Genomic DNA, 13,522 nt, shown 5'->3' with positions numbered 1-13,522 from the left:
TTCATGTTCTGCTCATCATTCATAATTGTTTATTTCCAAGGCTTATGGACTGACTTTTCAGAACGATGACTGTAGAAAAAATACACAGCTCTGGAAAAAAAAAATCAAGAGACCATTTCAGTTTCTGAATCAGTTTCTCTGATTTTGCTATTTATAGGTTTATGTTTGAGTAAAATGAACATTGTTGTTTTATTCTATAAACTACAGACAAAAGTTCTCTCAAATTCCAGATAAAAATATTGTCATTTAGAGCATTTATAATGGAGTGAATTTTGTGCTAAAGGTTTTACATAAAAATAAATAATCTGCAATCATTTTTTTTTATTAAAAGGAAAATTGTATGTTGCAAAACATAAGAAAAAACATATATATCAAATATGTATATTTGAAATATACTTGGTTACTTTATTATCCTTTGCAGTTATTTTAAAATTATTTTAGTTTGGATTTTGCCAGTCTTTGCTTTTATGTTTCTGTTTTTGTAAAATTTCTGTTTTTTTTTTTATTTGTCTGTTAAAGACTTTTGCTTCTGGAATCTCTCGTTTGCTTCTGCTTCAGTTTTTTGCTTCTAAGAAAAAATGGAAACAAGACTCAAACTAACTTAACTGGTGACTTTTTGTGCTTATTTCGAGGTTAAATTACTTTAAGTAAAGTGGATGTTGTAAGTCTCTTTTTTAAAAATTAGAATTAGATCATTTCTCTTGCTAAGATTTTGTTTTTTTGCAGCGTGTCTGTACTTTCTAGGAAATCATGCTTTCTACTAGATTCTGGACCATTGCTGTGAGGATTTGACTGCATTTGTGACCAGAGCATCAGCATGGCCAGGATGTTGGATGATTACCAACAGCCCACCTGATCTGCCGAATCCACAATTCACCCCAAAAGTATGAAATGCAGCAGATAACAAAAGCAAGCAACCAAGAAATATATATCACTAACAAATATCACACACATTTCTTCCACTAGATGGCGCAAGGCATCTGCAGCCAGACTGCCTGTAAACTACTTTCTGTTCAGTTGAGTTCAGGGTGGATGTGGGTAGATCTGCCCAAAGCCACAGTGCTGCAGAACTGAAGTGCTCAGAAGTGCATGCTGCAACCAAACACCAGCCTGAGCTGGAGTAAGAAACCAACAACAACAGCTCATAAACCTCTTCTCTGGTACAATGTAGTTCATCTTTCCAGCATCTAAGAGCTTACAAATGTCTGAAGGTGCTTTTCAGGTTTTTTTTTGCACGAAACATGAAAAAAGACTTCATGGGTCAGGACTTTACTTGATATAACACAGTGGATCAACACCAGCAGATGACATGTTTTTCCAAACCATCACTGATTGGTGGAAACTTCACGCTAGACCTAAAGCAGTTTGGACTGTGTGTCTCTCCACTCTTCCTCCAGACTCTGCTCCCTTGATTTACAAATGAATTAAAAATTTTACTGTTGATCAGTGATGGTTTGGAGAGACATGTCATCTGCTGGTGTTGATCCACAGTGCAGTGTTTTCCCAAAAAATATTACGGCACTTTATGCTTCTTCCCCCAGCATGACAACTTTTAATGGAGATGCGGATTTCATTTTCCAGCAGGACTTGGCACACTGCCCACACTGCCAAAAGTACCAATTGGTCTTATATAATATTCTAATTTTCTGAGACACTGATTTTTGGGTATTCTTTGGCTGTAAGCCATAATCAATCATCAAGAATGACAGAAATAAATACTTAAAATAGATAATTCTGTGTGTAATACATCTATATGATATGAGTTTCACAGTTTGATCTGAATAACTGAAATAATTTTCAATGATGTTCAAATTTTTGAGATGTACCTGCATACGTTGTGAGGCGTTATCTTGTGAGTAAGGTTGAACAATGTGTATGCATGGTATTTAACATTTCTCACTCCACAGTGTTGTGTACCGGGAATGCACCATAGCCCGGAAGGCTAATATATGGCTAATATTAACACCCACAGTGGATAGTGCAGCACAGTAAGTAGTAATGATGGTGACCGGCAGTGTCTGGCTAGAATTGTCCATGTGAACAGACAAGCAACTCTGGTAGAAATCGCATTTCTCCACATTCAACACCCCCATATCCCACAAGGTAAGTGCAGCTCTCTTTAGCTTATATGGGACATAGCAAAAGTCATGGGACACACTACTAGTTCAAGTCCCATAACATTTAGCATGTGAGTGTATGTATTGGTAGTCCAAATGATTTGATTGGATGTGTCACAAACTTAATATGTGCCTTTGTATGACTTTGAATGACTTCAAAGGTCAAGAAGACAATGTTAATGTCATCAAGTGATGGAGGAGTGGGTTGAAGAGTGAAGATGATCAAATGTCATGATCAGATGGATAAAAAAGAAAGTAAGCAGATTAAAGAGCACTGAGAACTGGTGGGACTTGGGTGTTTGGAAATGTGTGTAGGGAAGATTCCAGCAGTGGTGGGCAGCAGCAGTGAGGGATGTGTGTGGTTGATGTAGTATAATGAGTGGGTAACACACAGGGGCCTTTCCTGTGCTAGACTGGGGTTTGAGTTCCTGGCTGGGTAAGAGCACCACACTATACATTGTGTACAACACCAAAGCATTGCTTTCTTTTACCGGTGTAACACGCTTTACATGTAATTTGCTCTGAAAAAATGTAACAATGTGCACCATCCAGGGTTCCTAGGGTCATGAAAAACCTGGAAAAGTCATGTTTTTTGAAAATAGCAATTCCCCAGGCCTGGTTAAGTTTTGGAAAAATAAAAATACCTAGAAAGTTTTGAAAAAGTCATGAAAATTTGGTCAACAAATCTATGTTTTCGTTTATTGATGCTCAAATACGTCAGCTCAGAGTTAATTCAGCAATTTAGCCCTACACAATGGAGCTCTCAGGATCTGACACACATTTTATTATTAAAGATTGTGTTTCAACATTTTTCTAAGATTAATTTTAGGCCTACTATAATCAAATTCGATTATAGTTTTAGTTGATTTTTGGTTTTATTGTCCATGTCTGCACTGGTGTTTTAAAAATCATGTGGTCATAAAAATTTGCCTTGAAGGCATGGAACAGTCATGAAAAATAACTGAAATATATTGGTTAAAATGTGTATGAACCCTGACCATCAAATGATTTTAAAAAGAAAAAGGTGGTTGGTGTGGTGCAATGGATAACAGTACTACCTGTCTGCCAGTGAGCTACAACCACATGTAGAGGAGTGGGGTTCAATACCCACTCTGGTGACAAAACAGTGTGCCAATAGTCCTTGGGCAGACTCTTCTGTAATACCTCTATAGGACATGTAATAAATGCCAGAAATGTAACTGTAAAGTTTATTGATTTTTTTTTTTTAATCAAATTAGTGCATTACCAAAAGTTCAATATTACTAAATACAAAAATAATACATATTGTCATGCTATAAACGTACAGTATGAATATAGTTTAGAGTTTAATGTCTGTAGCTAAATCATGTGTATTAATTAAAGGCAGCAAGCTACTTATAATTCTTATCATAATTATCAAAATGTATTCTCAACTTTGTTTTTATCAAACTAGTGCATTACCAAAAGTCTAATATTATTAAGTACTAAAATAATACATATGGTCAAGCTTATAATATATATATATATATATAGTTTAGAGTTTAGTGTCTGTAACTAAATCATGTGTGTTAATTAAAGGCTGCAAGCTACTAATAATTCTTATCATAATTATCAAAATGTATTTTCAGGCTTTTATCAAACTAGCGCATTAACAAAAGTCTAATATTACTACATACTAAAATAATACATATTGTCATGCTATAATCTTATAGTATACATATAGTTTAGTGTCTGTAACTGAATCATATGTGTTATTTATAGAATAACTCATAGTTATTCTGTCACCTACTGGACTATGTATTGTTATTGAGTGTATCGTGTATATTTTTATACTGTAAAGCTATCTGTATATCTTATTTTATATTATATTTTATTTTATTATTCTTCTTGTAAATATTGTTCTCTGCACATTAGTGGGAATCTGCACCCACGTTTTTCACTCACATGTACACCTGTACTGAATCTTCAATCTTTAGAGGCTGCAGGCTACTAATAATTCTTATCATAATTATCGAAATATATTCTCAAAAAATATATATATATTCATTTTAACACTATTTTAACAACTTTTTTTACTTTCAAAGAAAACTGATAGAATTTTAAAGCACACGTGACTCTTCCCAGTGCTTTATTTTGATCTGAAAACAATGAACGTGTCCAAAATTCAGTGAAACAAAAGAAAACAAAAACAATGATGCTCCACCCACCGGCCAATCATATCGCTCACTCAGCTCACAAGCCACGCCCCCTCAGTGAACCCGCCTCTGTTGTAGTGGCTCCGCCCCCTCCACATGGCCCTGGTCCTAAAGTTAGAGCAGTAGTGTGAGGGGAGCAGTCGCAGAGGTGAGGAGTGTTCAGCGGAGAGAGCGGAGTGCAGAGTGATAAAAGAGTGATAGAGGGAAGATTAAACGGGGGATTGGAGTGATCATCACTCGCGCGGCAGTGTGTGTGTGTGTGTGTTTGATCAGATCATGAAGAATATGACTTTCAGGCGGATCAAGAAGCTGAACTCCAGCGAGCCGGACGGAGGCTCCTGCCCGGGCAGTGGAGATATCTACTTCTCCTCCTCCAAATCAGACAGCTGCAGGAACATGGAGAGACCAGCCAGCTCCTCAGACATCTACAACTACAAGACCCTCGCTTACTCTGGAGGAACCCTGCCCAGGAACTTCAAAAAGGTAAGAAACTCTATTTTCTGGAAGCTCAGCTTATTTCTCACGCTCTGGAGACCATGGGTTTTTGCTCTGGGCTGTAGGTTGCAGCTTCTTTAAAATCTAAAAGCTACTACTTTAAGTGGATCGGTGTTTCCCAGCAACTCTGGTTCAGAATATCCTCCAGTCCTTTGAGGACCATTGGTTTGCATTTCTTTGATATCTTTTTTTTGTACTCTTCCCAACACACACGTTGATCACCCATGGTCTTCTCACATGTTGAAGGACATTGGTTCTTCTCTGGGATGGTGGCAGTAGCTAGCTTTATTTTGAAGCTGTTGTGTTCTTTAAAGACTTTAAGACCATTGGTTCCCAACCCAAGTTCTGGATGAACTCCTTCTCCTGCACATTTAAGTGTTCACTTAAATGGCTTGTTGTAATACTTTAGGTAGCAGCTTCAAGTTCTTCAGTGCAGTGGTCCCTGTGCCTGGTCCTAGTGGAGCTTTAGTATTTAGCATGAACAACACTCATGATCTTCTTACAAATTAAAACCCATTGGTTCTGCTCTTGGTTGAGGATAGCAGCTTCTTTTAAACCTAAGATCCGTGGTTCCCAGCATCAATGGTTCTGAATATTCTCCAGTCCCATGAGGAACATTGGTTTGCAATTATTGTTTTTCCTTTTTTTTTTTTTTTTACAGTTCCCAACACACCTGCTCATGATCACACCTTAATTTTGAGAGTCTTGGTCTTCCAACTCCCATGGTCTTCTCACATGTTGAAAGCCATTGGTTCTGCTCTTTTAAAGCTGTTGTGTTCTTTAAAACCTGTTTAAAGAACTAAATCATGTGTGTTATTTCATATCATAATTAATATAAATTCTTTAAATGATCAGAATTAATCACTTTTAAAAAGTAGAAAAATAAAACTGTCATAGAGGATTTTGAAATCTATTGGTTCTTCTCTCATGCTAAGGGTCGCAGCTTTAGACTCTTCAGTGCAGTGGTCCCCATGCCTTGTCCTTGTGATTCTTTAGAATTTATTCTGATCAACACTCATGATCTTCTTACAAATTAAATATCATTGGTTGGTTCTGCTCTTGATGATAGCAGCTTCTTTTAAACCTACTACTTTAAGATCAGTGGTTCCCAGCATCTTTGGTTCTGAAGAAGCTCCAGACCTATGAGTGCCATTGTTTTTTTTTTTTTTTTTTTTTTTTTACTACTTTAGACCCTTTAGCTTTGTGGTTCACAAGCTTGCTTATGGTGGTCCTTTAATATTTACTCTGTTTCCAACACCCATGATCTTCTCCATTTTAAGGAGGGTAGCCAAGCGTAGCAGCTTCTTGTACAGTTTCAGATAACACATTTTGCAGACTCCTCACGTTAGAGGTGCTTGTGGTCCTGCTGTGTTCACCCTGCTCTCAACACCCATGGTCTTATATTTTGAAGTCTGTTGGTTCTTCTCTCTGCTGAGGGTAGCAGCTTCTTTTACAACTTAAGATAACACATTCTGTAGACTTCTCACATAAGTGCTTCCCAACATTGGTACTTGTGGTCCTGCTTTGTTTACCCTGCTCTCACGCCTTGGTCTTCATATACAGTATATTGAAGCTTATACAGCATTTCTAGACTCCTGTGATTTCTAGACTTCTAGATTCCTGTGCCTAGTCTTGGTTGTTCTTTTGTATTTACCCTGTTTCCAACACACACAGTCTTCTTTTATATTAATAGCCATTGGTGCTTTTTGTTACACAAGGTAGTGGATTATTTAAAAACACTTTAACACTTTTTCTAGACTCTTTAGGTCATTCGTTTCTAGCCATAATTCTGAAAGACCTCCATTTATACAAAGAATGTTGGATCTGCTCTATGCATTAGAAAACAAACTTTGGGATTGTAGGTCCTGCATGCTCCCAGCACCCATGGTCTTCTTACATTTTGAAGGCCATTGTTTCTTTTCTCTGCTGCGTGTAGTAGCTTCTTTTACAACTTCAGACAACTCTGTTTAAAGGCTCTTCTGGTCCGTGGTTCCCATGCCTAGTGCCTAATGTTTACCCTGCCCCCAACACTCCTGATCTCCTTGCTTTTGAAGACCATTGGTTCTTCTCTCTTCTGAGGGTAGTAGCTTATTTTTAAGCCTTTGGTAAGCACCTGTCGTAGACTCTTTAAGATCACTTGTTCCCCCACTTGTTTCCAACTTTGATTCTCTCACTACTGACTAACTGATTAAACAAGTGGATTTGGGTGTGGATAAAGTTGCTCTGGTTTCAAGTCTGGTTATGGAATACCTCTTGTCATATACATTTCAATGTTTTTTTTCTTTCTTTCAGATCAGTGGTTCCCAAGCCTGTTCTTGGTGGTCCAAGTGTTTGCTTTGCTCCCAGCACCTGTGGGCTTCTTATATTTTGAAGGCCATTGGTTCCTCTCATTGCTGGGGGTGGTAGCTTCTTTTAAAACTTGAGGTAGCACTATTTCTAGACTCTTTAAATCAGTGGATCCCAACTCAATTTGGAGTTTACCCTGCCCCCAACACCCCTTACCATCTTATAATTTGAGGACCATTATTTTCTTGTTCTCTTTATAACCGTGGTTTCCAATGGTCTGTGATATATTTTAGAAAATGTGGTGGTGTAAAAATTTGTTTTTTTTCCCACAATTTTCTAGTTTTCATTTATCTCTATCACAATCTGAATTTCAAGAAATATTTTATTTCCCCATCTGATGATATAATCCAACCTACTTTTGTTACAAGATGAATATCGCAAAATTGAGTAAAGCTTTATTTTTTTTTATTTGCATTTTGAGGGGCAGAATTGAAAAACTAGAAATTTGGGCAAGCTTATAAATAAGCCCCCGGAAGAATTTGTAAACAACAGACTCTTCCAGAGTAGAAATTGGATTGTTTGAACAGGAACCCACTAAAATGTGCAAGGCAGAGCCATGGTTGGGACCATTGCTTTGAAATCATATTGGGATACTGGCTTTAAATACCGCTATAATTGTCATATTACTGATTATCAATTAAGTTCCACCAGACTTTCTAATAAACTGGCACATGCAGATCATCTATGACCAAAATAATGTTATGTGACATTTTAATCTTCAGATTAATTGTCTAAAATTACCCCCTACTGCGAGAGAAGCTGAAGTGAACTCTGTTCTTGTTAAGCTTCTATAAACAGCACTGCTGAAGTGCTGTGATTAATTAAGGTTGATTAGAAACAGTGGTCGGTGGTGATGTGGCTGCTGCACGCGGCTGCTGGTGAATGCAGCAGCGGAGTCAGCACGTGCGTTTGGACACGGTCGCAGTTGGCTAGTTGTAAACGGCGCGTGGCATGTGAATCGTTTCTCACCTGCGAGCTTCCGCGAGCTTTTTTACACCTGCTCACACCTGGTCTGATATTTACATACGTTAGGAGCACTGCACGAGACCTGCTTACCACTAACTGCCCACTCAAAGTAGGTATAATAATGTATTTCATTCTGAGTGAACAAACACTGTGCGTGTGTGTGGTAACTTAAATCAGTTTCTGTATAAAATATCAAGCTCTTTATCTAGGTATTAAATGAATGAATGAATAACTGGCATAGACATAAAAGCTCCCTGTAATGGACATCATTCGTTAACACATGCTGTATATATTGTATATCTCACAGACTAAATTTCATAGCTGCACATTTATTCACCTAAAATTACAGAACTATTATAAAATATGTAATCATAATCACACCTGCCACACGTTATTTTTTAAAGGAATACCTACACTCCATAATATATTTTAGTTACAGTAATAGCTTTTATTATTTAAGTATATTTCAATGTGACTTGCTGTGGGGCTTTTAATTTGAAGCTCAAAACGGCGGATTAGAATTGTATTGACTAACAGCTGGCTAAGCGGCGTTGCTAACAGCTAGCTAAGCGACGCTGGTAACAGCTAGCTAAGCGGCGTTGCTAAACGGCGTTGCGAACAGCTAGCTAAGCGATGCTGCTGACAGCTAACCTGGCTAAGCGGCGGTGCTAACCGCTAGCTTAGCAGCGGTGCTAACAGCTCAGCGGCGGTGCTGATTAGATGTGGTATGTTCACAGCTTTTTGATATGTGTTTGATGGTACCTTACTCTGGTCCTCAGTTTAAAGGTGAGAACTCCAATTTACTTCATAACAAGCATAAAAGATGGTCAGTAGTTCGTCTCAGTAGCTAGCTAACCTAGCTAACTCTTCTATTCCACCTTAAATGGAACAGAGGAGGCATTAATTAAGGTGGAACGGAAAAATAAAATCAAATAAAACCCATTGAAAACTTAATTCAGCTACCCCTCACAGAAGAATTAGGAAATAGACAATATTAATTAATTGCTGCTTCATCTGCCCCCTTGCTGAAAGTGATTCCAGAGTTTGTTGTTGATAATTATCATACTTAAAAATGCCCAAAATTTCTTTGTAAATTTTGTGAAGAGTTTGTGATGAATTGGCCAAAAGAAATGCTCCAATGATATAATGATACAATGTCTTTTTTCTGTGCTTATTTATGATTTTATACGTGAATTTAATGGTATACATGCATATTGTCATACTTCTATAATCAAAAAACAAGTCCTAAATGTGCTGTAGGGGTGTATGTTAATATAGATGCAACAAAGTATCACAGTATTATGAGTTGCAGTTCTAAATTATATTGGTTCTCTAAAACACAGTATTTATTGTTATTTATTACACGGACGATTGGTGTCAGAAGTGGTTTGCTGCTATTCTAGTGGGCAGGATTTAAACGCAACACATGTGTTTAAATCCTGCCCACTAGAATAGCAGCGCCAGTGATGTACTCAGATTTCACTGTTATAAAAGTTTCTTTCTTTCAGCTTTTATAAATAAAAAAAAATAGTATTTATACTATGGCAGTTTATCTACAACTGGATTTGAGTAATATACATTGCATTATATAATTATATCACAATATATTGAGTTATAACCCCTGTATTGTGTCTCTGGAGGCCTCCAGTTTCACAACACGAAGCACTTCACTCACAGGAGCCATTCATCTCCTGAGCCGTGCTGAGCTGGGTGGTGTTCTCTGGGAAATAGTGGTGTAATTTCCAGCACTGTTACAGCACACATGGTCACTTACTCACTGTTCTCTCTTCTCTTCTCTTCTTTTCTCCTGGGTCCACACATCTTGAAGGACGTTCATGGTCACTGATGGCGTTATGGGGTCTAGACCACCCACACACTCTGCTCTTGACCAGAGACTCTGACCCTGGGCTGGTCTGACGCACTGTAAGTGGTCAGTCGGATCCTGCACATTACAATGGGCCCCCCTGTGCGGAGTACAGCGCTGTACTGTGCGTTATATGGTGTGGATTTGCTTTGTTGGCGTCATTAGAAGGGTTTGGCTCGTCATTGCACTGACCGTGGGTCAGGGTGGTCATTCCTGTGGCTTGTTCAGTGAGGGGATAAGTGTCCAAAGCTCAAACAAACCACTTTGTCCCATTCGTTCTGTCTGATAACTGGAGTGTAACTTCTTGAAAGAGTCTGAATTCAGCGTGGCTTATTGTGCTGAGTGATCCGGGCCACTGTGACCAATGGAGATGCCTAAGTAGCTCAGATAGAAGAGAGAAGAACGGAGAGTGTACCTTCTTTGCAGTTTAGAGCCGTATTCTGAGTCTGAATGCAGTGGGACACCTGCTTATTTAATTGTTTTGGTCTGATATGAAGGGTTTAAAAAAAGGTTTATATCCTGTTTTTGTTGGAGTTACTGTCTCTCCTGTCCATGGAAGGCTTTTTTTAAAATCGATTTTAGGGCATTGCTGTGGAGATTTTATTTCATTTAGTGTAACAGGAACATCAGAGGTCAGGACATTGGATATATCAGTGTTTCCAGTTTCCAACCAAAGAAAAATAATTTCATTTTGAAGAATATCTATTGGTACCTTGGTCCATAATAAAATGGGGATGCAATATAAAGAATAACAGTCAGATTTAGGTGGTTAAAAAGTAGAAAAACTACAAAAATGGAGATACAAGAATTTTGTGGCCGTGAAAATATGTGTCCATAATTTGACCAATCTTTGTTTTTAGATTTTATATTAATGATAGTGATTCACATGCAACCACAAAATTACTGGTAAAAGTTGGGACTACTTTTTTTGGCGGAGGAATTTATCTGATTATATTTGGAACAGTATACAAAAATAATTGTATTGCAAAAGGTCGTATAAACCCAGAAGAGAGTTTAAGGTCATGCTATCGTGAGTAGCATCACAGCTTTGATGATATAAACAGCCGGTGTGTGTCTGCGGCCGACTCACAGCCTTGATGCTACTTCTGATAACAGACAACTGCATACAAAATGTTGCTCAAACATGCAGTGGCATTGAAATATGTTCTTAGGTAGAGATACTACATATCTTATAACTCGTATCTCCAAAACGGCGACTTTACAGTAGAAGCTGAAGAGCTTCTTATCTTTCAAAGGAAGTCAATGTAAATACATTCAATTCCAGGTGATTTTAGAGCATTTCTATTGGTCCATTTCTATTGAAATTTGGACGCAATGGTTTGAAAGTTTCTCAGATTCACGATTTGTCAAAAATAGGCCTGTTACCGATACTTTTTTTTTTGTTTGGATGCTGTATTGTCTCAGAAATTATTGCGATAAACAATTTTTGCCATTTAAACCCTTAAATGTCCTTGTTCTAATAAAAATATGTTGTTTACAGTAATAATATAAACTGAGCTCAGTTCAACATCTTCATTATTTAGATATACATTGACTCAAAGGTACAATATCGAACTGTTGAGGTGAAGTTAAAGGGTTAAACCAATTTAAAGCCACTGATATGAAATGACAATATAATAGCATAATGCATTTACTTAATTTAATTCATGATAGTTTGTGGGATGAGAGATTTATACTTTTTTCCTCACTCTGTGTGTATGGAGGCTCAATTATTGCTGTATTGGTCACTATGCTACTGGTAAAATATTGGTAAAATGTTAACTCAAATATTGTACAATAAATCGATATTGTAGTTATTGTGGCCGACCTAGACAAAAAGTGATTTGTATTGAGATAAATAAGCTATGATCTGAGTATAATGTGGGTTTTATGACTATAAACATCATGAGGTTCATGTCTTCATGAGGTAGAGTCACCTGGAATAGTTTTCTCAGCGTCTTGAAGGAGTTCGTGGAGGTGCTGAACAATAGTCGCTGTGAAGCTCCAGCTCATCCCACACCACCTCAAATCACCATCTCAGTTTATCAGGTTTAGATCAGGGGATTGTGGAGGAAAAACATATATATATTTTTTTAAATGTTTAATACGTAATTCTATATGTCTCCCTTAATTGTTTTCATGTCTTAAATATTAATCTACACTGAAAAACTTTGAATGAGAAGGTGTGTCCAAACATTTGACGGGTACGTATGACTTTACAGTAAATTTTGCTGGACACCCGTTACTGGACACTGGTTGGGCGATTTATGAAGAGCCTCCTGTATCCCACCTCCCACACCCAAACCAGCCCCCTGACCACAACAGGGTATTATTGTGTAGCTAACGAATTCTGCCCCCCCATTACAGCCACCCTCCTCAATACTACCACCCCCAAGGGAGCCTCGGGGGTACTTGGAAATAAATGAAGTCATTGAAGAGACCCCAGGACGATTGTGGAAGTGCTGGAAAATAAAGAAAGGCAGCATTTTACTGGAGCAGAAGGGCTTCTGGTACAAAGTGCACTTTGACTGCAACAACACTCCGGCCCATTGAGGTAGAAACGGGTGAATTGACTTCAGTCAAAACAGACATAACGCGGGGTGCACTCCCAGCCCCTTCGGCCGGTGGAGACTGGGTGGGGTCTCGCCTAGATTTGGCTTTTACATCAATGAAGGCATTGTGAGGAGGCGGCAGCAACTCCGGACCTGTGTTTGCCTACACTCGGCTCTGTGTGTAAACTGAGGTGTGTGTTAGAGTGATGGATTGGTCGGACTCGGGGCTTCCAGTAGACGTGGCCTCAGTAGAAGCAGCAGTTTACAGCAGATCCTGGGTTCCTGGAACTCACAGCAGAGTGCAGACACGCATCAGAGACTCATCAGATGACTTCAGATGCAATCTGATAGTGTTAGTAAGGTGACTGTAATCAAAAGTCCCTGTCCTTGAGTATCTAGGTATTTTAAAAAAATGTTCTTCCCCATATTTTGGCCTTCTGTCCACACAAACACCATGGAGTATAAAAAACCATCAGCTGAAAAACATTAACTGAGAAGTCCATAAATATATATCTTTCTTCTCCATGCTTTTTCTTCCTTTCCACACAAACGGCATTTTTTGGTTACTATAAATGGAGATTTTTGAAAATGGGGCTATCTGAGACTCATCAGACACAATATGGTGGCATCAGAAAAATGTGCAGGACTGTCAACTCTTCCACTGTTCAGAATCTGAGGAAAGAATAGCTGACCATCTCAGTAAAGCCCTAAAACATTGGAAAACATGCATAATGCCCTTTCCACGATTATTCAGATATTTTTGCAAACTTTCTTCCCCATATTTTGGCCTCCTGTCCACAAAAAACACCATAGAGTATAAAAAAAGTGAAATCACAAGGCATGTGTTTTTTACAGTCTGAGCAGCAGTTCTGGGCAAACTGTGGGCTTGTGAAACTCATGGCACAGTACAGAAACTAATAAGAGACTCATCAGATGCTATCTGATGGCATCAGTAAAGTCACGGAATGTAAAAGTCCCTGTTCACGGATATGTAGATATTAAAAAAAA

General features: G+C 38.2%; 1 protein-coding gene across 2 annotated transcripts in view; it reads left to right on the top strand.

The window, feature by feature from the left end:
- The first annotated feature begins 4,391 nt into the window (after nt 1-4,391).
- tamalin (trafficking regulator and scaffold protein tamalin) overlaps nt 4,392-13,522 on the top strand; it is a 36,734-nt gene continuing 27,603 nt past the window's right edge. The window contains exon 1 of one of the 2 annotated variants that reach the window (XM_007235728.4): nt 4,392-4,774. In XM_007235728.4, coding sequence (XP_007235790.3) covers nt 4,568-4,774 — 207 coding nt within the window. In that variant the 5' untranslated portion in view covers nt 4,392-4,567. Of the gene's footprint in view, nt 4,775-7,946; nt 8,208-13,522 lie in introns of those variants that run through there. The other variant, XM_022676831.2, reaches the window with a different exon arrangement.

The sequence above is a fragment of the Astyanax mexicanus genome, chromosome 13 (genome assembly GCF_023375975.1).
Source record: "Astyanax mexicanus isolate ESR-SI-001 chromosome 13, AstMex3_surface, whole genome shotgun sequence".
In the NCBI taxonomy this organism is placed as follows: domain Eukaryota; kingdom Metazoa; phylum Chordata; class Actinopteri; order Characiformes; family Acestrorhamphidae; genus Astyanax; species Astyanax mexicanus.
The sequence above is the reverse complement of the archived record's forward strand: the minus strand, read 5'-3'. Positions and strand labels throughout refer to the sequence as shown.